At 48.5% G+C, this 26,789-nt stretch overlaps 1 protein-coding gene across 1 annotated transcript in view; it reads right to left on the reverse strand.

Annotated features, from left to right (window-relative positions):
- Positions 1-26,789, reverse strand: part of LOC119159561 (neprilysin-1-like) — a 47,493-nt gene that overhangs the window by 14,881 nt on the left and 5,823 nt on the right. Inside the window, exons 3-4 of the mRNA XM_075890118.1 lie at positions 15,348-15,434; positions 4,351-4,481 (exon numbers count right to left, since the gene is read on the reverse strand). Coding sequence (XP_075746233.1) covers positions 4,351-4,481; positions 15,348-15,434 — 218 coding nt within the window. The remainder of the gene's footprint in view (positions 1-4,350; positions 4,482-15,347; positions 15,435-26,789) is intronic.

Below are 26,789 nucleotides of genomic sequence, written 5' to 3' on the forward strand. Positions count from 1 at the left end.
GAAGCGCCGCCTCCACGGAGCGTAGTCTCTCATGCGTGCTCGCTTATTAGACTCTTAATTAGGGAGAGGACGAAGATCACTTCGCACGTGGTGCACCGTGCTCCCTACTAAGCTGCAGAAATCAGGCTTCTTCTTCTTCTTCTTCTTCTTCTTCTTCTTCTTCTTCTTCTTCTTCTTCTTCTTCTTCTTCTTCTTCTTCTTCTTCTTCTTCTTCTTCTTCTTCTTCTTCTTCTTCTTCTTCTTCTTCTTCTTCTTCTTCTTCTTCTTCTTCTTCTTCTTCTTCTTCTTCTTCTTCTTCTTCTTCTTCTTCTTCTTCTTCTTCTTCTTCTTCTTCTTCTTCTTCTTCTTCTTCTTCTTCTTCTTCTTCTACTCCCCCTCCTTTTCCTAACCACCCCCACCAGCACTTCGCACACTGCCACGGCCACGTTTGCGAAAGGAGCGCGCTGCTGACACGCGACGGAGGATGAATTGCGACAGTTGTTGGTCTGAGCTCCTGATAGTTTGGCTGAACAGCCTCAGCAACAGATGCTGGAAGATGTCTTCTAGGAACGAATGGCTCACCATTCAATAGGGATTCATGCCATGTGAAAATATGTGATTGATTGATAAGTGGGGTTCAACATCACAAAAGAACCATATGAGAGACGCTGTAGTGGAGGGCTCCGGAAATCTCGGCCACCTGGGGTTCCTTAACGCGCGCCCAAAGCTGAGCACTCGGGCCTAGAGCTATTTCGCCTCCATCGAAAATATGTGAACCTGACAGCTTTTCGTATGTCCTCCAAGCTGGCTCTATTTCTTTTAATGACCAAACGATAATAGTTATGGTGCTTGCAAATGATGACACCACTAGGATGTTCCCGACCAGATATAGATTTCCCTTAAAAAAGCTTGGTGCATTTGCTTTCTTTCATTTTCGCAGTTCTGGGCCCATTATTTGAATGTGCCAAATCACTCCAGCTTGCAAACTGTAACTTCTTCATATGGCTATGATGCTTGAACTGCAAGAAATTCCTTGCTACGTAAGAATGGGGGAATGGCAGGCTGCTGCCCAATTTTGAAATGTCATTTCTAAAGAAAATGTCGTAGTAAGACAAACGACTGAATCTGGTCCAGAAAAAGCTGCAGATGTGAAATAGCAAGAAAAAAAAATCACAGCATATCCACGGAGTGAATGATCATGAGTGGAGCGAAGCGTACGTCAGCCCGTCCGTGCTTCCGTCCGTCTGTTCATTCTTGCTTCCGTCCGTCCGTTCGACCATCCGTGCGTCCATCTATGCGTCCATCCGTCTGTCCGTGCGTCCTTCTGTGAGTCCGTCTATCCGTCTGACCATCCGTACGTCCGCGCGTCTGTCCGTTCATCCATCCGTCTGCTAGTCTGTCTGTCCATCCATCCGCGCGTCCGTCTAGTGAACAATCCAAGTACCGCCTTCTCGCCTCTCGCATCCCCTGTGGCACATACCCGCTCTAAAGCGGGTACGTGCCATCAGTGGCTACCTACTACTACGTTTACATTCATCGGAGGATGTACAGACCCACGCCTAAAGTAGCTTCGCCCCTAAAAATGATTTCATTTAGGGGCGAAGCTCTTTATAGCGGTACATTATTTTTTTAGGGGCAAAAATCCTCAAAGCGGCACCCGTTCGTCCGTCGTCGTAGTCGTAGTGCGTAACCAGCCTTACGTTTTGACCTGCAAGGTGGTGCCGGTGGGAGATTTATCCTGTGCGTTGTTGAACAATGAAAAATTCGCAGCGTGTGTGTTAACTAAAAGCCGAATTCTCCTGTCTTTCATTCCCAATTAGCAGCCATTGGCATGTACATTGAGCACTATCCGACAAGAGAGGGTTGCTACTTATACTCGCTGGGCGTAACCTCCTTGGTTTTAGAAAGGTTTAGCGAGTGTTGGGCCGCAGTTCCATGAATACAGTGAACTAGTATATACCATGAACTCAAGGTGGTTAAAGGTGGGAAGTAGACACGAAGCAAAAGCCGTAGGAAAGTGTGCGTGTGCCACCTCTCGTTTAGTCCTTGGAATGTCCGCTGGATGGCGGTGCTTCTATATGGGGAATATATGACGAAAAGATGCGAGATGGTGGTACCTGCAGTGTTGACTAGATGGACGAACGGACACACAGACAGATGCGTGGACGGACGCACGGATGGCTGCACGGAAGTATTGATTGATATGTGGGGTTTAACGCCCCAAAACCATCATATGATTATGAGAGACGCCGTAGTGGAGGGCTCCGGAAATTTCGACCACCTAGGGTTCTTTAACGTGCACCCAAATCTGAGCACACGGGCCTACAACATTTCCGCCTCCATCGGAAATGCAGCCGCCGCAGCCAGGATTTGAACCCGCGACCTGCGGGTCAGCAGCCGAGTACCTTAGTTACTAGACCACCGCGGCGGGGCCTGCACGGAAGTATGGATGCATGGATGGACGCAGGGGCGGATGCATGAATGAACGCAGGGACGGACGCACGGATGGACGTGCGGACGCACGAACAGACGCACGTACGGCCGGTTGGATGGACGCATGGACGGTCACACAGACAGACGCATGGACGGATGGAAGCAAGAAAGAATGGACGGATGGATGCTTCACCCCACTCTCCGTAATTCACCCGTGGATATGCTGCCATTTTTTTTAAACATTTCTGCTTACCCTGTCTCCTTAAGCATGTGATGTTTCTGGGTGCGTCTGAGAAGATATGTTCAATTTGCCTGCTTAACCAACGCTCTGCAGTCAATAAAACAGTTGGTAGCTTGCGCTGGATCTATTTAGTGTTCCTTGTTTGTTTCTTATTGTTCCTTATTTGTTCCTTTTTATTTAGCGCAACTCTTTCTGCATAAAGTACTCTCGGGAAACGTAGCTTTCAGTATGAAAAATCAAGCACAGTCTTGTGTAATGTGTTGTATGCTAGAAACCGATTGTTTTGTAGCTGACGGCGGAGAGCTCTAAGCACGTGCAACAACTCTCTCTTCTTCGTTCTTTCTGGCCAGGGTGAGGCAAGTTCTATTGTCAATAACTTTGTTTATTTGGTGTGCACGCACTCACGAGGCGACACACAACGTGTTACGTTGCGCCGAAGTAAGGGTTTTGTTGCAAGGTCCTGGCTTTTGGGGCATATCAAGAACTTTTTACACATCTAAAAGCGTGAAATAAAGTTCAGTTTTAGAGAATTTCAGTGTGGAATCAATTCAAGGTTGCTAATTAAAGGCGGAAAATGAGTACAGTCTTTATTTTGTTCAGTGGTTTCATCAATCAGGACTTAAAGGGCATTATCCTCACTCACCAAGCTGACCAGTGCCCACAAGGACTTACTCTCCAAGATTACTCTTCAGCGCTTTCTCTTACGCAGACTTGGGACAACTGATACCCATATTCGTCAGTAGCTATTGCTCTATATAATGCTCGTGACATCAGTAGAGTGCGAGTAATGTCAGTGTATCTGCGATTGGATATGTCGACTTATATTTAACGCAAAACGCACTCGACAGTAGAGAGTCTTTATGTGGGGTGGACACTGTAACCAAACATTTTTGCAACAAAGCATACATCATAGTTGGCAATATTGCAGTATCAAAGCATACATTGCCGGCAGAATGGTCTCGCCATGGCGTGAGCTTAGAGGGTCCCTGCAACAATTTAGCAAGTAGCCACAGAATGGATTCACTAATGAAACTTCTTGCCTCACGAATTCACTGCCACAACCTTTTTCTGGATTCGTTCAAACTGAGCGGAGATACAAAGCCCTGTCGCACGCTGCAATTGCATTTTTTTTTTCTCTCGTCCCGATCACAGTGCCGCAAAATAAGTAGAAAGGGACCGCGCGGGGAAAGAAAATACGTCACGTGCGCCTCGCCACTTCGAGCACTTTTCCTTTTTTTCTCTTCTTCGAATGCGTGGCATTTCAGTGCCATCACAGGTGCTCACGTGGACAAGTCGCGGCCACCAGCGGTGGCCCCGGTAACGCTTGAGCGCCATGCTCAAATCAGCCAATGGCTCATACTTGGCCTGTAACACACTAACTTTTGAGCCTGTCGGGTAATTCGTCGAGACAAAAGAAAAAGCGATTTTTAGCTGGCTTTGATAATTTATTGTAAATACCAGGTTGCGTGCTGCCCTGTAGTATTTGGCACGCGTATTCTCGGGAGCCTCAACTACCCACCGACAGCGTTTTCTGACCATGCTCGTAAAGTATTGCAGTGTTCTTTTAATGCTATCCGCCGGCATGCATTGCGAGAAGGGAGGCTTGGGCAGAAAAGTGCGCCCTCCTACGTAAAAAAAAAATGATACACATTCTTTGTAGAGCATACAGTGCAAAGTGCTATGCTACTATAGTATACCTCGGAACCGACTTGAGCAACCGGGAAAGCTTCTTCAGGTAGATGGGATTCGTGACGACCACGTGATCGTTTAGATCCATCGAAACGCCCACGTCGCGCAGGATGAGGTTGAGGAAGAACGTCCAGCGAACCTGCACAAGGCGTTGTAAGTAAGCCGTGGTTAGCCACCCGGCAGGTCTGTCGTAAAAGAAGTTCGCACATCAGCTGAACAAGAGACTTTCGTCAAACGCTGCCTACACTACATTGAAAATACTTCGTGAAACTTGCCTTGAAGCCTCAATGGTACTCAAGAAAAGTTTGATGCATTGTAGCTTCAGGTAGTGTGAGGTTGATAAAACGTTGCAAATCTCACAGATGTGCCCACTGTGCTATGTACCGGCGCGTCGACACCTTCACAGCTGCGCAAGGACGCCTTACAGAACTGCAGACAGCTTAGTACATAGCAATCATCTAATCATCTAATCAATCAATCAATCAATCAATCAATCAATCAATCAATCAATCAATCAATCAATCAATCAATTTTTTCAATCAGTCACCCAAGCTTCGATTAATGCTTCCTTGATAACGTTCCCCTGTGAAGGTGACATTCGAAATGAATAGCGTTCAATCTCAGCCTCCTTCCGTATTCTGTACATGTAGTTGCATTGTTATTATGGTACAGGAACGACACACTCGTATTCAGAAAATAAGCAGAGAGGAACACCCTCTAACGTTGGCTCCCGCTAATGTACGTGGTCTACATGAGTGCTAGCATCAACGGCTGCCACGTCGAGCGAAACATAGGCTCGTGGTTGGGAAAGTCATTCCGCTTGCACAGAGACCGCTGCAGATTTGACCAGTTTAGAAACTACAAGTAGAATGTATGCGTTGTAAACCTAACTGCGTCACAATCACAATAACACTCACCGTTTCATATTGTATGCTTGCCGCCTTATAAGTAACATCAACCTTTCAATGGTACAAAAGAATACGTATGCCTGATACCACGTCCACTCACACCATCATTTCACTCCACTAGATTAGTTCAAATGCGGTTACTTAGTCTCGATAGCTATGCCGTTATCGTGTGGAAATGTACATGAGTGGGAGAACGGCAGTGCGCTCATCTGAGATTAAGAATACGAAAACACATCCTTACAACTTATTTTAATTAGCCATTCATAAGACTAAGTGCAACTGTTTGCTTCTTTACAACAACGCCAACTTTCAGGACCGCAGCCGTAACCAGATTAAACGTGGAATCATTGAGAACCGTTTCTTTTGCTAGCTGGGATGGAGCTGGTGTATGTCTATGGTGGGATCATTGCGCACACAGTGAAACAATACATGAAAACAAAACATGCACACAATACATGAAAAAAATATTTGGACAGAAAGAGCGTCATTGATGACAGAAAGAGCGTCATTGATGCAATCACGTGAGAGCCAGGGAACCATTTACACAGTATGGAAGCAGCAGCAAGTAACCTTGCATATCTTGTGTTTTTTATCGGAGCCACATTTTTGTGGTTGTTTTTTCTTACTTCACCGCGCCGGATTTTTTGAAAAGTTGGCTTCTCCTTTGCAAAAAAAAAAACAAAAAACAAAAACAGAGCAAGCTTTACAGGAAACACAACACTTCGTCATGCCGGTTTTACGTTTACTCTTTCCTTTTATAAACATACTCCTGCTCATGTACGGATACTGATGAATACAAGCATGCATATACATGATTGCGAGATATTCATAACAAATATTGATTCGCCGCATCTGCAACATTTTTTTTCTCAGCGCTCAGGTGGTTACGGCTTCATGTTTTGGCATATGTAAATACCAAGATGGTTGGATAAGCGAACGATTACTAACTTTTACCAGTGATGAGGAGAAACATTTCTTGCATTTTCACACCTCCTGATCCTGACTTGCAAGTCACGTTTTTTTGACGATTGTTTTCTTTTACTTCACCACGCATTGTTTTATGGTTGGCTTCTCCTTTGCAAAACTAACACAAAGACAGAGCCCGCTTTACAGAAGACACAACACTTCGTCACTCCCATTTCACGTTTACTCTTTCCTCTTATCACAATATTCTTGCTCATGTATTGATACTTATGAATACAGTCATGCATATAGAAGCTTGCGAAAAATTCATAACAATTAACTGGAACTTTTAGCTGACCACTTTTGCGCTCCGTTACCTATTCCGCTCAAACAATCAACGTTACTGGAGCGCAACGCACGTTTTCAGTTTTAACCAAGCGTCGTTCAGCCAACGCTATCGCGACGCAACCGGCGTATAAAAGTTGTTTTGAAAGAAAACAAAGACAGTTCTTATCTTCCAGCAAGATAAAAAATTTTGTTTGAAAAGTGTGTGAATTCGTTTACTGTTTGACGCATGAGCATTGTAGTTATTTTTTTTTGTCACCTTCACTTGCAGCTGGACTACTTTAGAGCCTTCAAGGCAGCCCAAATGCGTTTCAAACGCCCTGCCCTGAGGCAGCACGTTCACCGTGTTGTGCTATGGCAAATCAAACAAAAAACTTTTTTGAATCAGTGGAAGAGTGACTGCTGTTAAATCCTAAATTGCAACTATTGTTACACAAAACCGCTTACTATTGAAGATTCGCGAATTCCCTTTGACAAAAGTACCAAGAAGCATCTCGAAACGCTCCATTATGGTCATAAGGGTCAGCTCTAGATCGTTCTGTGGAACATCACCCCACATGCGCGGATTCCCGAAGCGATTGGCTGCGACGACTTCTCGGATGAGGGGTGTCTTGAAGTGCCGTTGGTGCTTGCGTGTTTGCCGAACAACCACTGCGTTTCCCGAGCAGCGCGGACTCGCGGCACAGGAGGCTGCCATTTCGGCCGTTCCTCCTCGCGTCACGTGATCCTTCGCTCGCCACGACGGTCCGCTCACACGCTCAGCGCCTGACCGTATAGCGCATGCGCAGTGTCATAACCACCGACTGGCCGAGCGGAGCGGGAGGCAAAGTACGGTCAGCTAAAAGTTCTCAATGATTCGCCGCTTCTGCCAACAGTTCTTTTTCTCAGCGTTCTCGTGGTTACGGCTTCATATTTTGGCGTATGTGAATATTAAGATGACTGGATAAGCGAACCATCGCTAACTTTTACCAGTGATGAGGAGAAATATTTCTTGCATTTCCTCACCACCTGGTCCTGACTTGCATGTCACGCTTTTCTGCCATTTTAAGGTTGATTTTTCTAAGTTTTTAATGCATCTTTGTGTTTTGTGCTCCGCATATATGAATTTTATACCGTATTTCCTTATTTTAACAAGATGCAGTTGAAAGTCACCATCCTGACATTTTTTTGTGTGTATAGTTTGCTAACGCTGGTTGTTGATTGGTAGAATAATGCCAGGAAAGGTAGAAGCAATGGAGCACAGAATAGTAAGCATGTTCACATCACGCTGCGAGCAATTATCGATTGTCTCAAGGAAATTGGCCAATCCACACCCTTTCAAGATTACTTATTTATCAGAGCATCTCACATAGAATGAAATAATGCGAGCATCTCCTCCAAAGCTGCTACTCGCAGTTCTTCAACGACTTTGCACTGCGCGAACCTTAAGCCGCAATGCTGCAAGAGCGACGAGCTCTTGAATCAAAGCGCAGGAGTTAAAAGGAAATGAAAATAAACTTGTGTAGCGATTGGTGTAGCTGTAAATCTTGCGCTAAATCCAGCCTCTCTATCGCGAAGCTTGAGGAAGTGCGTAGTCCGGGCGTCCAGTGATTACCATTCGTGAAGTTGCCCTGCTTTACCAAACCATCGATGACGTCACTGTTCGAAGTATACGTATGTTTTTTCCCGCATGAGTTGAATTATTGTTAGGTAGAATCGCAAGCTTGGTTTGCGAACTTGTCTCCTGCGTTTTAACCGTAGAGTTTCATAGAATAACAGCTAGAGAGGAATCTGGCGCTGCGATCGTGTACCCCTATAAAAATTATGGGAAGTACAGGCTTCGGATTGGATAGGGTTAGCTAGTGAACTGTCTACAGACCTTTTTCTACAGTTTCAGTTTCGTTCTTCGCGCAGCGCGGGTAGTAGGGTGTGGTGAAAGAGGCTGAAGCAGTGCCTTTGTTATTCGAAGAGGCTTACGACTCCTAGATCTCCAGATTTGCTGCGACGTTGGAGCCTTGCTAGTCGTATTCGACATTTAAACGAAGCGTTGCCCGCTCGCCTCTGCGCCGAGATGTAGCGTCTCATGCCAGTGCAGGATATTGCCTCGCGTTCATGTTTTTTTACGAGTGCGTCTTGCCTAACCTCGTTTTAAATCGACTGCAAGGCGATGACGAAGCCAAGTAGACGCACCATCACGCTCCGCTGACTCGACTTCACAACAAAAACAGAGGTGCGTTGTGGGCAGACCACTGGGACAGACGCACCTAGCATCGCAGAAGACGAAAGGATAAGTGTTTTTCACTTAATACTGTACTGTTATTTGCATAAATAGATAATGCGTACTTTTGAAAGAAAAACAGACACGTTTGTTTTCAAGTGTTGTAAAAAATAATTCAATAAATCTTGATGTCAAATATAGAACGTGATGACAGAGTGATGCATACCCTGATGGTTGAATTTGCCCAGGTTTCACTTTTGTCGCCTGGTCACAAAAGCGTTTTACAATAGAGTTTGCCTAGAAACAATTGAAGCAAGTTTCAAATAAATTTAGGTTCATATCACTGAAAAGAAGCGTCGCGAATCTCAAGAAAGTAATCCATTCGAAGTGGTTCCAAAGCCTGTACTTTCCATAATTCCCATGGGGCCGCTGAAGGAGCCAGCACAGACACTAGCGCCAGATTCCCCTATATGTATTATTGAATGAGACTCTATGATGTTAACCAATTCCGGCTCCTTCCGGTATTTGAAATACGTGTAATATGCAACGAGTTTCGTCTGGTTGCTTCCGCCTTTTAAATGTAGAGACGAAGGCGCCGGAGAAGCGCTGATGGGAGGAGCAATTGCGAACTTGGCGAGACGGTGGCATCTTGTCTTGCGTGACGCGGCTGTTAGAAGCATGTTTTCGAAAGGTCTTGAGCAATATAAAATAATTGTTGCGATTTATTTATGATATTTTTGTTATGGCGATTATTTTAGACATCATTCGTTTGTTTTAAACAAATTTTGAGCATTGGTGACCTTTTTTATCCCTGTATTGACCACTAGATTTTGAGCGCCACATGAAACATATACGAACGGAAGAGAAGAAATTATAGCGTCTTACGTCCTCAACGTCAGTTTTTCTGACAGTTCCCTGCATACTGAGGACTACCGAGAAAGCGTGCAAGACGAAAATACGGAGCACGGCGTTTCGCTGCTATTCCACGATGGAGACGAGGATCAAGGTACGCGAATAGAGGCTCGTAACCAAGGTGAAATTCTTATCGATAGAAAAAGCTAGCGTCAAGCGCATCGCTAACACGGGTAGTACAAAAGTCTCCTGCCATTAAGTAGCGATGTTACGACGATAAACGATTTGTAGCGCCAATTACTGTGACGTGAAAGCGATGAAAACGTGAGCCGATGTACATAAATGTTAATCATGGGAGATTCGAAGCGAACTAATAGTGCATAAGAAAGCATATGATTTCGCCTGTCATACCCTTCATCGTAACCCAGCCGCGGGGCCGCATTTTCGGTGGAGGTGAATGGTTCGAGGGGCGTGTGTTCATATTTGGGTGCACGTTAATGAACTACAATTGATCGAAGTTTCGGAGCCCTCGACTATGACATCTCTCATAATCCCATCCTAGCTTTAGAACGTTGAACCTCAATAGTTCGTATTACCAATTATATTGTTACGGGGAATAAAGTATACCCTAGCGAGCAAATGCGTACTGGCGAATATACGGGCGAGCTAATGCGTACAACGCTGCTGCAGTCCGAGAACGGTCACGTTCAGCACTTCATCGTCGTCATCCTTAGGCATATACTTAGCCCGTGACATTACCCACCGGCGGCAGAAGCACCGTCCCGGTGCGGTCAATTCTCGAGGCGTGAGTAGTATGGTTTAAGCCGTGAGACGTGCACTATATCGGTCGGGACTGAAGCTGGTACTGACGTGGTATGGAGTGGAGCTATCTCATAGGTCACGCTGGTGACCTTGCGTATGACGCGGTAGGGGCCAACGTAACGGGACATTAGTTTTTCGCTGAGACCAACACGACGTGATGGTAACCACAGCAAGACGAGTGACCCCGGAGAGTACTGTACGTCGTGGTGCCGGCGATCGTAAGCACTCTTTTGGTTAAGCTGCAAGGCACATAAACGATCTCGGGCGACTTGGCGGGCGATGTCAGCCCGGGCCAGGGCATCACGAGCATAAGCAGTCGATGAGGAAGCGTCAGATTGGAGCATGGTGTCCACAGGCAAAGGCGGGTCATAACCAAACAGTAGGTAAAAAGGTGAAAATCCAGCTGTATCATGACGTGAACTGTTGTATGCGAAGGTAACGAAAGGTAAGTGGATGCCCCAATCTTTGTGATCCTTGGAGACGTACATCGCTAACATATTCGTCAGGGTATGGTTGAGGCGTTCCGTGAGGCCGTTGGTTTGCGGATGGTACGCTGTAGTGAACTTGTGGTGGGTAGAGCAGGATCGCAGGAGCTCGTCGACTACTTTAGATAGAAAACAGCTGCCGCGGTTGGTGATCAACTGACGAGAAGCACCATGACGCAGAATGATGTCATGAAGAAGGAAATCGGCTACATCAGTAGCGCAGCTGGTGGGGAGGGCGCGTGTAACGACATACCGCGTTGCGTAGTCGCTAGCAATAGCAATCCACTTATTACCGGTGGCCGACACGGGAAAGGTCCTAGAAAATTGAGGCCGACTCGGAAAAATGGCTTATCTGGTACTTCAATGGGCTGGAGTGTACCAGCAGGTCCCAGAGCAGGTGTCTTGTGGTGCTGGCAGAGGTCGCATGCCGCAACGTACTGTCGCACAGAACGGTAGAGGCCAGGCCAAAAGAATCGGCGGCGAATGCGGTCATACGTGCGTGACACCCCTAGGTGTCCAGCGGAGGGGGCATCATGCAGCTGGGCCAAAACGTCTGAGCGAAGATGCACAGGAACAACGAGTAAAAGCTCAGCACCATCAGGGCGGGCGTTGTAGCAGTGCAAGATGTCGTTGTGAAGAACGAACAGTTGTAAGGAGTGGTCAGGGTGGGGAGAGTGCACACCATTGATAATAGCACGCAAAGAGGGGTCACGGCGTTGTTCAGCAGCTATGTCGGTGAAGTCGGTAATTGAAAGAACGAGGGCCTCTTGTTCATCTTCCCTCGTGTCAGGGGGATCGACTGGGTAACGTGACAAGCAGTCGGCATCCTTGTGAAGTTGTCCGGATTTATAGGATATAGAAAAAGTGTACTCTTGTAAGCGCAGCGCCCAGCGACCAAGGCGTCCCGTATGGGTCCTTGAGGGAGGAGAGCCAGCAAAGCGCATGGTGGTCCGTAATAACTGAGAATGGTCGGCCATACAGGTACGGTCGGAATTTCGCAATGGCCCAGACGAGAGCTAAGCACTCGCGTTCTGTGATGGAATAATTTTGTTCCGAGCGTGACAACAGTCGGCTTGCATACGCGACGACGCGGTGCATGCCTTGTTGCCGCTGCGCCAGCACTGCGCCTATGCCGTGGCCACTGGCGTCAGTACGAAGCTCCGTGGCGGCAGATGGGTCGAAGTGTGCTAGGACTGGTGGATAGGTGAGAATGTCAACGAGCGACGAGAAGGCGTTTGCGTGCTGTTGGCCCTAGGTGAATGCGACATCCGTTTTGAGGAGGCAGGTTAGAGGACGGGCTACTTCAGCAAACTTCTCGACAAAACGACGGAAATAGGAGCACAGTCCCAGAAAACTTCGAACGTCCTTGGCTGAGCGGGGTGTGGGGAAGTCGCGAACTGCTCGGAGTTTCGCAGGGTCTGGTTGAACGCCCGCAGCGTTAACAAGATGGCCGAGTACGCAGATTTGGTGTTGCCCAAAGCGGCATTTGGACGAGTTAAGTTGCAAGTTGGCACGTCGAAAAACATCAAGCACTGTGGACAGACGGGTAAGATGGTCGTCGAAAGTAGTCGAAAAAACAATAACGTCGTCAAGATAGCAGAGGCAGATGGTCCACTTCATGCCTCGAAGGAGAGAGTCCATCATGCACTCAAACGTCGCGGGGGCATTGCATAATCCAAAAGGCATCATCTTGAACTGATAAAGTCCATCAGGAGTCACGAAGGCCGTCTTCTCTCTGTCTTTGTCGTCCACAGCGATCTGCCAGTAGCCTGAGCGAAAGTCTATTGAAGAGAAATATTTGGCACCGTGCAAGCAATCGAGTGCATCATCTATGCGCGGTAGGGGATAGACATCTTTCTTAGTAATATGGTTGAGATAGCGGTAATCAACACAGAATCTCCAGCTATTGTCCTTCTTTTTAACAAGTACAACGGGTGAGGACCAGGGACTAGATGAGGGTTCGATTATGCCCTTATCAAGCATTTTATCAACTTCTCGTTGTATAATAGCACGCTCAGGGGTTGACACACGGTAGGGTCGTCGGCGAATGGGTCGAGCGTCACCGGTGTCGATGCGATGGGTTACTACAGATGTCTGGCCCAAATTACGGTCGCCGAAGTCAAAGATGTCCTGATAAGGAGCAAGCACACGGCAGAAAGCAGAGACTTGTTCAGAGGTGAGCTTGTCAGATAGCATTGGCTTGAAAAGGTCGGAACAGGAACGTGACGAGAACGACGTTGATGAAAAATCGGGTGGCGAATTGGTGGTTAGAGCGGAATATGTGTGGTCGACCAGTGGTGTAAGATGCGCAAGTGACATGCCGCGGGGAATAACTTGCGCTGAGAAGCCGAAATTGAGGACGGGAAATGAAGTTTGGTGGTCCTTAACGGTAACAACCGTGTTGGGGAGGGCAACATTGCGTGTCATGGCCACGTCAGAAATTGGGGCAGCAACATAATCACCATCGGGTACTGGAGGATATGGTGAGAGTTGAACTTGAACTGCGGCTTGCGGCAGAAGTCTGAGGAAATGGACAGAGCGTAGACGATCTGGGCTGGTAGAGAAGGTCTCTGAGAAGGATGGTAGTTCGAGCCGAAGAAGACCATTGGAAAAGTCAATGAGCGCAGCGTGTGAAGTCGGAAAGTCGAGTCCAAGGATGAGGTCATGAGGGCAATTTTCCAGTACAGCAAACATAACTGAAGTTTGATGCTCAGAAATCGTTAATCGCGCAGTGCACATTCCAAGGACAGCAGGAGTACCGCTGTACGAACGGTAGGTGCAATCACTGGCGTCAGGACTTTTTGGAGGCGGCAGCGGAGGTCTGAGCTCATCACAGATATTTGTGCACCGGTATCAATAAGAGCAGTTACAGGTAAACCATCAACGAGAATTGTAAGAAGGTTGCACCGCTGGTCGGGAGTAATCAGAAGATTTCCAGTCCGAGTCGTGTGTGCAGCGTCACCTCCGGGGCCTGCACCGGCTAGTTTTCCGAGCGAAGGTCGTAGGGAGACCGAGAATGGCGGCGTTGGGGCGAGCGGGACTGACGACGCACGGGCGATGGCGATCGGCTGGTCCGACGTTCTGAATTATGCTCTGCACCTGTCTCAGCACGGTAGGACGGGGCATAAGGTGCACGTTCAGAGCGAGGCCGCCAATCATAGAAGCTCGGTCGAGGTGATAAGGTACAACGGCTGCGGCAGTGGCGAGCGATGTGTCCTATCCGATGGCACGTGAAACATATGGGCCGATCATCATGAGTGCGCCATTCAGCTGGGTTTCGTCGTGGCGCGAACGTGCGGTTCAGAGTGGTAGCCGCAACGACTGGAGCCGAGCTGGAAGTAGCAGGGGCATTTTGATGAGGTGGCGAAATGCCCATATTCGCGATCTCTTGGCGAACCACGGCCTGTATCATTGAAACAGCATCGAGGTTGTGTCCTGGCGCGCTGACGCTTGATATAGCAGGAGCCATAGCCTCGAGTTCCCGACGGACTATTCTGGTGACGTTTTCTGGCGCTGGTGGTTGATGTAGTGTGGGCAAATCTTCGCAAGAGGACGTAGCCGCCGTGTTGGGAAGGCGGTCAAATCGATGAACTATGCGCCTACTTTTTGCCTGTTCGAAGCGACGACATGCTTTGATGACCGACTCCACTGTCGAGCAGTCCTTGCACAGGAGAGAATTGAAGGCGTCATCGGCAATTCTTTTCAGGATGTGTCCGACTTTGTCCTCGTCGAGCATGTCCTTGTCGACCTTGCGGCACAAAGCCAACACGTCCTGGATGTACGCGATGTACGGCTCTGTGGATGTCTGGGCACGAGTCGCAAGCTCTTTCTTTGCGGCCACTTGACGTCCGATGGGTTTCCCAAATAGATAGCGCAATTTCTGCTTACAGACGTCCCAGCTAGTCAACTCTTCTTGATGTGTCTCGTACCAGAGTTTTGCCGTGCCATGCAAGTAGAAGATGATGTTCGCCAACATGAGCGTCGGATCCCAATGGTTGCTGCTGCTGACGCGCTCATATAGAACCAGCCAGTCATCGACGTCTATGCCACTTGTGCCGTTGAATGGGCCTGGGTCACGAGGTTGCACCACAACGATTGGCTGTGGGGCTGATGGATCTTGTTGACATTGAGTAGCCTGGTCAGTCATCGTGGTAGCTGCAATGCGCCGTCCGCTGCGAAGATCCAGCTCGTTGGGCTGTATAGCGAGTGGTACACCGCACCTTCCACCAATGATGTTACGGGGAAGAAAGTATACACTGGCGAGCAAATGCGTACTGGCGAATATACTGGCGAGCTAATGCGTACAACGCTGCTGCAGTCCGAGCACGGTCACGTTCAGCACTTCGTCGTCGTCATCCTTAGGCATCTACTTAGCCCGTGAAAATATTTCACACCCTTATCATTAGCTGAAAGGAACCAGCGACTTTACGAACATGCAGACATGCGATATCGACAAGCCAATCCTATGAGATAGAGTGGCTTGAGCTGTATACCTCGGGTATGGCGCCCTCCAGCGTTCTCAGGGCCATGAGGTTGTAGACCCTTCGCGGGTTGTCGACGACGCCTGCTGGCTCCGTTATCTGCGCGGAAGTTTCAAGGTAACGTGTAAGTATACGCCTGGACAGTACATGCGGTGTAGCGTTTAATGTCAGAAACGCATACGTGTGTTTCTGGCATTAAACATGAAAATCATGACTTGCGTGCCGTGTAACAACATGACTATTCCACGCTCATGATGCGCTCGCGGCCGTTTCGCTACCGTCACATATATCAAATTTGGTATTACGGTACGTGAATGAATGACGAAGGTATGTCACTGGTGTAAATATGATAGTCATAAGATGCGTGTCATGTAACACCATGACTACACGCTCATGATGCGCTGGTGGCCGTTTTGCTAGCTTCACTTATACCAAGTTTTGTATTACGGGACATGAATGAATGACGAAGGTATGATACTAGTGCAAACATTATAAACATGAGATGCGTGTCATTTAACAACATAACTACACGCTACGCTCATGATGCACTCGCGGCCGTTTCGTTAGCTTCAAATGCTCTAACTCGGTATTACGCGTCGCGAATGGACGACACAGGTAAACGACACATCCAAAGATTATAATCACGACATGCGTGTCATGTAACAACATGACTACACGCCACGTTCATGATGCGCTCGCGGCCGTTTCGCTGGCTTTACATATGCCAAATTTCGGTAGTACGTGACGTCATTAAATGTCGAAGGTATGTGACTGATGCAAACATGATAATCATGAAATGCATGTCATGTGAGAACATGTCTACATGCCACAGGCAAGGCGCCAATACATTTCGATGTGAGGAAGTGCGCGTGCTCGCCAGCGTTGCGACGCCAGGAGCCGGTTTTTCCATATACTCGCAGCCGTGCACCACGCTGCGTTGCTTTGACGCATGCGTGTTTCAGCGCGTCCGGCGTCCCTCCGCCACGAAAAAAGGGAGACGCAGCGTTGTCTTGGTAACGAATCGGCGTGAATTTCGTGCCGGTTGCCGTCGGGCCGCGCCGACAGACGCTGATCGCGTCGGTCGCGCCAAGCGTCAGGCCATAGTTCTCGCGTTTTGCTAACGTAGCGTCGCTGTGCCCAGCGTGCACTCGCGTCAACGCTACATTGGAGTATATTGGGCCCTTCATGATGCGCTCACGGCCGTTTTGCTAGCTCTACATACCAAATTTACTGTTACGTGACGTCAATGGATGACGAAGGTATATGGCTGGTGCAAACATGATAATCCTGACTCGCGCGTCAGGTAAGAACATGACAACATACTACGCTAATAACGTGCTCGCGACCGTTTCGCTAGCTCCACATATACTAAATTAGGTGTCACGTGACGTCAGTCAATGACGAAAATAAACGACACATCCAGACATAATAATCATCACACGGAAGTCATGTACAGCATCATTTACCTCTACCTCGTAACGTTGTGCTGATTTTAAAATGACATATCAACCTTTTTTCTTCGTGCTTTGCATTTAATCGATTCCCACGATACGTGGGATCTCTGCGAATTTTTCGTTCACGATAAAAAAAAATTGGCAGCATATCCACGGAGTGAATGATGGAGAGTGGGGCGACGAATTCGTCCGTCCATTCTTTCCTGCTTCCGTCCGTCCATGCATCCGTCTGTATGACCATCCATGCATCCATCCACCCGTCCATGCGTGCATCTGTTCGTGCGTCCGTCCCTGCGTTCGTCCATGCATCCACCCCTGCGTCCGTTCATGCGTCCATCCATGCATGTCTGTGTGTCCGTTCGTCCATCTATTCAACACTTTAAGTACCATCATCTCGCATCTTTTCATCGTATATCCCCCATATAGAAGCACCGCCATCCAGCGGACATTCCAAGGAATAAACGAGAGGTGGCACACACACAATTTCTTACGGCTAGCGCTTCGTATCTACTTCCCACCTTTAACTACCTTGAGTTCATGGTACATACTAGTTTATTGTATTTATGGCACTGCGGCTCAACGCTCGCTAAATCTTTCTAAAACTAAGGAGGTTACACCCAGCGAGTATAACGTAGCAACCCTTTCTTGTCTTCTGTGTGTTGTTGAACAATAAAAAATTCGCAGCGTGCGCGTTAACTAAAAGCCGAATTTTCCTGTCTCTCATTCTCTCTTAGCAGCCATTGGCATGTTCATTGAGCATTATCTTTTATTGTTCAACAACGCACAAAAGAAATCTCTCACCGGCACCACATTGGAGGTCAAAATGTAAGACTGGTTACACACTACTACTACGACTACGAGGGATGAACAAGTGCCGCTATAAGGACCTTCGCCCCTAAAATGAGAAAACAAAATTGACCGCGTATCTGCATGCTTCAATGTGAATGTCATCGAAAGACGGCACTCTTCTGCCGGCCTCAATTCGGGTATCGCGCCGCCCCGCACAGCGCAGCACTGGGATTTTAGGGGCGAAGCGGGTAGCCACTTCCACGGCCGCACTAGAGGAGCGGCGTACGCGCACTTTTTTGAATTGAGGGGGGAAACCCACGCACGTTTATCATAAATCAAAAGATAGTTGTGTCTGATGAAACAACATACAGAGACGGGTAACGGTGACTTAACTTCCAATTAATTTGCCTTGAGTTTGATGCTTACTAAAAAGGAACTAGTATCAGAAGTACACACTTAGAGCACTATCTGACCAGAGAGGGTTGCCACGTTAAACTCGCTGGAAGTAACCACCTTGGTTTTAGCAAGGTTTAGCGTGGTTGGGCCGCAGCGCCATGAACTAGCGGCGGTGAAAGGTGGGAACTACACACGAAGCGCAGACTGTAAGAAAGTGCGCGTGCCACTCCACTAGTCCACCTCTCGTTCAGTCTTTGGAATGTCCGCTGGATGGCGGTACTTCTATATGACGAATATATGATGAAAAGATGCGAGATGGCATTACTCGGCGTATTCACTAGATGGACGGACGGATGGACAGACACACGGATGGCCGAGTGGACAGACAGACAGATGCACGAATGGACGCACGGATGGACGTACACACAGACGAACGCACGGAAAGATGCACGGAAGGACGGACGGATGGACGCACAGATGAACACACGAACGGACGCACAGACGGACTGACGGATGCTTCGCCCCATTCATCATCATGAACTCCATGGATATGTCATGATTTTTTAAAATTACGTATATGTGTAATTTTTAGTAAAGAAACACGCCACCTAATACTTATGTATTGATTTCGCGCTTCAGATGTGCATAATATTTGCTATTTGGTCGACCGTGTTCACAAGTATGAACACAGCCGCCAGTTCAAGATGGCTGGTCGTTAAGCAAGTGCTTAAACTTTAGCCGGGCAGCTGAATCGTGTGACAGACAAGCAGGAAGACAGACAGACAGACAGACAGACAGAAAGACAGACAAATATGCCTGCGTTCAAGTATCCCAAAAAAAAGACTGTCGTCTTTAAAATGCCGCTCGAGATCAGCCCCGGTTGTTCAATGGTTACGGAGCTCGAGTGTTGACCCGAAACTCACGGTACCGAATGCCAGCCATGGTGGCCGCCTTTTTATAGAGACAGAATGCAAGAGGCCTGTGTATCTACATTTAGGTGCTAAAGAGCACCGGATGGCGGAAATTTTTAGTGCCCTCTAAAAATGCGCCCCCTGTAATTATATTGTAGTCTCGAGATGTAACACCACAATTATTATTATTATTATTATTATTATTATTATTAAAATGCCACCAAAGTGCCTGACGGGAAATCACAATTTCCAGACGGTCCCATTTTCGTGTGTCTACTATCACTATGAAAAAGAAAATGAAGAAGGTGTCATTTCTCTATTCGTCTAAAATTTTTTCTTTTAATGAAAAATGAGCATTTACTTAAACACGCAAAAAGAAATCACTAATATATATATATATATATATATATATATATATATATATATATATATATATATATATATATATATATATATTTGGAATATAAAGACACGATGTTAGAGGTACATAACGGAGCTGGCTGTTTTTGAACAGTACATCTACTTCGATCGACAACATTTATATATATATATATATATATATATATATATATATATATATATATATATATATATATACGTGATATACGTTAAAAAACGTTAAAAAATTAAAAAGAATTAAATAAATCTAGGAGAAGAAGCACGAAAAACATGAGGGGATTAGGAAGAGATGGCATCTCAACAGTGTAAGGCGAATGTAGAAGAGTCATGCCATCATTGTCAACAATACCTCCCACGCATCCACCCTTCCCGCAAGTTGACCGTGTGACAACCATTTTAGTATTGCACCTTCCGGTGCAATACGCTGGCGGTTTGTCCACTTTCGAAGCTTACGACAAATCGGTGGGGAGAAACTTAAGCGCTTCGAGTGTGTGTTGGTGGCGCCGCCATAAAGAAACGGTAATGTGGCACCGCCGTCAATATTCATTATATGCATTGGCTGCTGTCAGTGAAGAAAAAAGAAAGGTGCGTTAAAAAAGAGAGACAGAGAAAGAAAAAAAAGAGAAAGAAGAAAAGACTGTACAACATCCGGGACCACTTATCTGGGCGTTCCGCTGTGCTTGAAGCGGCCAATCAATTTTATATTGACATATGCATACGCTTACAGCTTTGCTAGGGGGTAATATTATTGTCGCCATGGGAGGCTAAAGGTAGAGGATTGATTACAAAGAAGCATGCCTGGGTACGTGTTCGTTTATTCTGTTTTTTATTGTGGTGAATTTGTAGATAAAGTAAGATTCCCGTTGCTCCCGTTCTCTGATTGTTCGAAAATTATTATCCACTAGTGTAACTTTGATGTCATCAAAGCTGTGGTCTTTCAGTGTATATACTGTGCTTTGAAAGTAGAAGGCCTGGCAGGGAACGTACATGTGCCCGATGGTTGTTGAATCTAATTCTAAACGGAGTGTTTGTCTGGCCCACGTATTGCATGTTATACATACCCCACATTCCAGAAGTTATATGACGTTAACTGAGTCACTGTCCAGTGCACCTCTAGTCCTGTGCTTAAAATACGAGTGGGTGTTTTCCGCCACTGTCGTTGTCTGCATGTGTTTACATACCTTGCATCTGCGTTTTCTGCAAAAACGACATCCTTATTGAGGTTTTATGCCTATATTTGAATTTATTAAATCATCCTTAATACTTTTTGGCTGCCTGTATACCGCACAAAAAGAAGTGAAAATTTTGGATAGTCGTATGCTCTGTTACAATATGTAAAAGCGTTTTCTTAGGACCCTGTTTATGTTCGGTGGGTTGCTCATGAAAGTTATTAGCAAATTTTTGTTGACGGTGTTGGTCAGTATCTTTCTGGTGGTTTAGAAGAGTCTGGCGATCCAGGTTTTCTGCTTTTTTTGATGGCGTCATGTATAATAGCTGGCGGGTATTTTTGATGAAGGAGTACTTCGCGCATATGTGGGCTCTTTTTGTGGAAGTCCTCGGTGCGGGAGCAGATTCGTCGGAATCTGTGTGCTTGAGAATAGGGAATTCTGGTCTTGCAGGGTCGCGGGTGGGAGTTTTGAAGTGTAGGTATTGTTGCCTTTCCGTAGGTTTTCTGTATACGCTAGATCATCCATTCGAATAAGCACACATCAACAATAAGCTTCCTTGATGTACTCATATATATATATTGTTATGGCGTTTATTAGCCGGCACACAGCGAGTCTACACAATGGCGACAGTAACGGCCAAAACACGGGGTCTCCGCGCGAGCGGCGTTCTCTTTGGGCAGACCCACTAGAAAGCACATAAGAGTTCAACCCACTTCAGTGTTCGGCGGCTTCTGTACAATTACCCCGGGGTCGAAGAGGGAGCCGCCTGGCGACCTAACAGCTTGTCACTACGAGCGGGTCATAGTAAGCCTTCAGACGCTCCACGTTGACTATGTCGCGCCCGCGGCGGCGCATGTCCGAAGATTGTTGAATTGGCTCGATAAGATAGTTGACCGGAGATGTGCGCTCGATCACACGGTAGGGACCTTCATATTTCGGGAGTAGTTTGGAAGAAAGGCCAGCTACAGAGGTCGGGATTGAGAGCCATACAAGGGAACCAGGAAGGAAGGTGGGCTCAGAAGTGGCGGAGCCATCACGAATACTCTTCTGCCGCTCTTGCTCATGCGCCGTAAAAGTCTTGGCAAGCTCGCGACACTCTTCAGCAAGCCTGGCGGTCTCGGAAATAGGTGTACACTCAGATGGATCCGGCGTGTACGGGAGTATCGTGTCGATGGTGTGTGACGGGTGCCTTCCGTACAGCAAAAAGAAAGGTGAAAAACCAGTCGTGCTCTGAGGGGCGGTGTTGTAGGCGTAAGTGACGAAGGGCAGTATGGTATCCCAATTCGTGTGGTTGGCGGCGACGTACATCGACAGCATGTCGCCGAGGGTGCGGTTAAAGCGTTCGGTCAGACCATTCGTCTGCGGGTGGTAAGCAGTAGTTTTGCGATGGACAGAATGGCACTCAGTGAGAATGACATCGACGACTTCTGACAAGAAGACACGGCCTCGATCGCTGAGAAGCTCCTGGGGTGGACCGTGGCGCAATATAAATCGATGTAGTAGGAAGGACGCAACATCACGCGCAGTAGCCGCAGGGAGAGCGGCGGTTTCGGCGTATTGCGTTAAATGATCTACGGCGACGATGGCCCAGCGGTTGCCAGTGGACGTCAGAGGAAGTGGTCCGTACAAATCGATACCTATGCGCCCAAACGGACGGTCAGGGCAAGGTAGCGGTTGCAGACCGGCTGGTGACATGTGTGCGGACGGTTTGCGGCGTTGGCAAGCGAGACAAGAGCGAACGAACTGCTGGACGTAGCGGTACATCCCGCGCCAGAAGTAGCGTTGTCTAATGCGATGGTAGGTTTTGAATACCCCAGAGTGCGCGCACTGTGGATCAGAATGGAAGGATTCACATATCTCCGACCGCAGACTGCGGGGTATCACGAGTAGCCACTGCCGGCCATCGGCGTCGTAATTGCGTCGGTGTAGGAGGCCGTCACGAATGGCGAAATGGTGAGCTCGACGACGCAAGGCACGCGTGGATGGCGTTGCGGACGGATCAGAGAGCAAGTCGATCAGTTGGGCGATCCAATTATCCTTTCGCTGTTCGGTAGCGATGATGTCAACATCAATGGCAGAAACAACAACCGAGGATACTGAGCAGAGCACGTTAGCTTCAGGCAGAGGGGAGCGCGAGAGGGCGTCGGCGTCAGCATGCTGGCGTCCGTTGCGGTAGAGGACGCGGATGTCGTAGTCTTGTAAGCGAAGAGCCCAACGGGCGAGGCGGCCTGAGGGATCCTTCAATGATGACAGCCAGCATAGTGCATGATGGTCAGTGACGACATCGAATGGGCGACCATACAAATAAGGTCGAAACTTTGTAAGAGCCCAGACGATCGCCAGGCACTCTTTTTCCGTGACGGTGTAGTTTGTCTTGGCTCTTGTGAGCGTACGGCTTGCATATGCCACAACATAATCAGGGAACCCGGGTTTGCGCTGCGCCAGGACAGCGCCGAGGCCTACACCACTGGCGTCCGTGTGCACTTCTGTTGGGGCCGTAGGGTCATAGTGGCGGAGAATGGGAGGAGACGTCAACAAGTGGCGGAGCTTCAAGAACGCGTTGTCGCACTCTGACGACCACGAATTGAGGGGCCCGTTACTTCCGAGGAGCTTCGTCAGCGGTGATATAATCGTGGCGAAGTTTCGTATAAAGCGTCGGAAGTATGAGCACAGGCCCACGAAACTACGCAGTTCTTTGACGGACGCAGGTTTTGGGAATTCGGCCACGGCCCGAAGCTTGGCTGGGTCAGGAAGAATGCCATCCTTGGACACGACGTACCCTAGGATGGTGAGTTGGCGTGCTGCAAAGCGGCACTTCTTCAGATTTAGTTGCAAGCCGGCATTGCTCACACGTGCGAAAACTTCTTTTAGACGTTGGAGATGGGTGGAGAAATCTCGAGCGAAGACAACAACGTCATCGAGGTAACACAAGCACGTGTGCCATTTCAAGTTGCGCAGTACGGTGTCCATCATGCGCTCAAATGTCGCAGGTGCATTACACAGACCAAACGGCATGACGTTAAATTCGTACAAGCCGTCGGGTGTGATGAAGGCAGTCTTCGGTCGAGCGTCATCAGCCAGGGGTACTTGCCAGTACCCCGAGCGCAGATCGAGAGAAGAAAAAAATTGGGCTCCGTGAAGGCTGTCAATTGCGTCGTCGATGCGCGGCCGTGGGTAGACATCCTTGCGAGTGATCTTATTGAGCCGTCTGTAGTCCACACAGAACCGCACAGAACCATCTTTCTTCGCAACAAGAACAACAGGAGACGCCCATGGACTGTCCGAGGGCCGAATGACGTCGCGTCGGAGCATATCGTCAACCTGCTCGTTAATTTGCCGGCGTTCAGCAGGCGACACGCGGTATGGACGTTGCCGTAATGGTGGATGGGCACCAGTGTCAATACGATGCGTAACAGTGGACGCGCGACCGAGAGAACTTCGCCCGACATCGAAAGAAGAACGGTATTCTTGCAACAGGTCTAGAAGCTGGGAACGCTGCACTGACGTAAGGTTGTCATCAATGAATGGGCCAAATACATCAGGAGATGATGGGTCAGAAGTAGAAACAGCACTGATGGTACGTGAATCGGGACAACGCGAGTCTTCGGGTACGTCCAGGACTTGTGCGTCGTCGACTGCTTCCACTCTGCCGAGACATTCCCCTTGAACCAAGGTAACAGTGTACGGGGATGGGTTGGTCACAAAAATAGCGGCGTTGCCTTGGGTGATTTGCACGGTCGCGAAAGGTACTAGCAACCCTTTCCTCCTGGAAGCACGGTAGGATGGCGAAACAAGTGCAATTGTGTCGGAGAGACCGGTGCAGTAGACCGATACGCCCATCGTCGAGCTTGGAGGCACTATAGTATCGTCTTTCACAAGAATCTTGTTCAGTGTCGAGGGACCGTCTTCTGGTGTCAAATGCGAGAAGGGCGAGAGTTCAATTTCGGCGGCGGCACAATGAATGACGGCGTCGTTGCGGGAGAGAAAATCCCATCCCAAGATGCCGTCATGAGAGCATGCAGGAATGATGATGAATTGGGCGACATACAGAACGTCCTGAACGACAACGCGAGCTGTGCAGCCTGCTGTAGGATTAATACGATGTGAGCTAGTGGTACGAAGGGACAGTCCAGAAATCGGCGTCGTCACTTTTAGAAGCAAGCGGCAAAGGTTTTCGCTCATAACTGATACCGCAGCTCCAGTGTCAATAAGAGCAGATGCATGAACACCGTCCACAAGCACGTCAATGACATTAGATGGGCGGCTCTGAGGGCTTTCACAATGCGATAGCGTCGCAGTCCTTGCCTCTGGGACTGCGACGACTAGTTTTCCCGCTCATGAGCAGAAGAACTTGGCCGCATGGGGGACAGAGACCGACGTCGTGGAGACGGCGACCTTCGAGCAGACGGACCTGGGCGAGACGACAGTGGCACAGACGGCAGTTCCTCGTTATACGAACGGCTAAGGTGGCCAGCAACAGGAGAAGTGGGAGCCGGCTGTAGTCGAGAGCAATAACGGGCTACGTGACCGGCGTAACCGCAAGCAAAGCAGATGGGCCGGTTGTCGGGTGTGCGCCATCGGTTTGCCGGGGTGGGTCTCGCCCGGAACGGTGTCTGGAAAGGCTGCATGGTGGGCTGAAAATGAGGCTGAGAGGTTGCGCCAACATATGCAGCCGGCATACCCGCTGCAAAGGACGGAGGTCGCGCGGCAGCTTCGGCGTAAGTCACTGGTGCAGGCGCTTGAACGACTGGAGGCGGCCTTGCGACCACTTGGGCGTAACTTGGGGGTGCAGGGGCCGGAAGTTGTTGTGGGTGGTACGCAGGCATGACCTCCGCTATTTCCTGCTCAATCGCTCGGCGGATGGGTGGAAGAATGGTAGGGGCCGATTGTTGAGCAGCCGGTGGGTGGGCAAAGGGCAGGAGAGAGAACTGCCGCGCGATTTCCTCACGTATGAAGGACTTGAGATCTGCCAGCAGTGCCACCTGATCACAGCTAGCGTCCAAGCCTGCAAGCCCTGCATCTCGTGATGTGGAGCGACGGGTCATCGAACGCTGCCGGCGGAGCTCCTCGTAGCTCTGGCACAGCGTGATGACCTCAGCTACTGTGCCTGGGTTTTCGGCAAGCAGCATCGTGAAGGCATCATCGTCAATGCCCTTCATGACGTTCCGGATCTTGTCTGATTCGGACATGCTGTCGTTCGACTTCTTGCACAAGTCCAGGACATCTTTAATGTAACTGGTGAATGACTCACCGGCCTGCTGAGCGCGTTCGCGTAAGCGCTGCTCGGCTTGCAACTTGCGAACGGCAGGGTGGCCAAAAACGTTGGTGATAGCAGTCTTGAAACCGGACCAGGTTGCAAACTCGGACGCGTGGTTGGTGTACCACAAACTTGCAACGCCCGCAAGGTAGAACACCAAGTTTGTCAACTTGCCGTCCTCGTCCCATTTGTTGGGGACGCTCACGCGCTCGTAAATGGCGAGCCAGTCCTCCACGTCAGTGCCATCGGCGCCCGTGAAGATGGGTGGATCGCGGATCCTGGGGACACCGGGACATGGGGGTGGCATGGGAGGAGGCGTTTGCTGAGAGGCGTCGTGGGACATGGTAGATTGCAGCGTACGTGAGCGTAGTTCCAAGGGCATCGATGGGGATCGTAGCACTCTCCACCAATTTGTTATGGCGTTTATTAGCCGGCACACAGCGAGTCTTCACAATGGCGACAGTAACGGCCAAAACACGGGGTCTCCGCGCGAGCGGCGTTCTCTTTGGGCAGACCCACTAGAAAGCACATAAGAGTTCAACCCACTTCAGTGTTCGGCGGCTTCTGTACAATATATATATATATATATATATATATATATATATATATATATATATATATATATATATATATATATATATATATATATATATATATATATATATATATATACATCAGAATAATGAAGGCCGGACCCACGGCCGAAACGTCAATAAAATCACTTCGTACGTGCGTCTTCTTCCCTATACGGATAATCTTTCCCGGACTGAGCATCACTTTTGTTTTTGTTATATACATAACATACGTCTCTCATTCATCATAGCGTCACATGAGTCGAGAGGATGAAGACCTCTCAGCCACTTCATCAGTGTCTCATCATCGACGCAGTTCTCCACAAGACGCCCTGGCCATCCATCAACTACGGAATCATCTCCTGGCCGCACACAGCGACCAGCACGATGACAGAATCATCGACTGACCTTCCCATCCCTAAGTACACCGGAGCAGCGGACGATGGACCTGTACAGGACTGGTTCGACCTGTTCAAGCTCCACGCAACTGCTGAATCATGGTTGGAA

The sequence above is a fragment of the Rhipicephalus microplus genome, chromosome 3, assembly GCF_043290135.1.
Source record: "Rhipicephalus microplus isolate Deutch F79 chromosome 3, USDA_Rmic, whole genome shotgun sequence".
In the NCBI taxonomy this organism is placed as follows: Eukaryota; Metazoa; Arthropoda; class Arachnida; order Ixodida; family Ixodidae; genus Rhipicephalus; species Rhipicephalus microplus.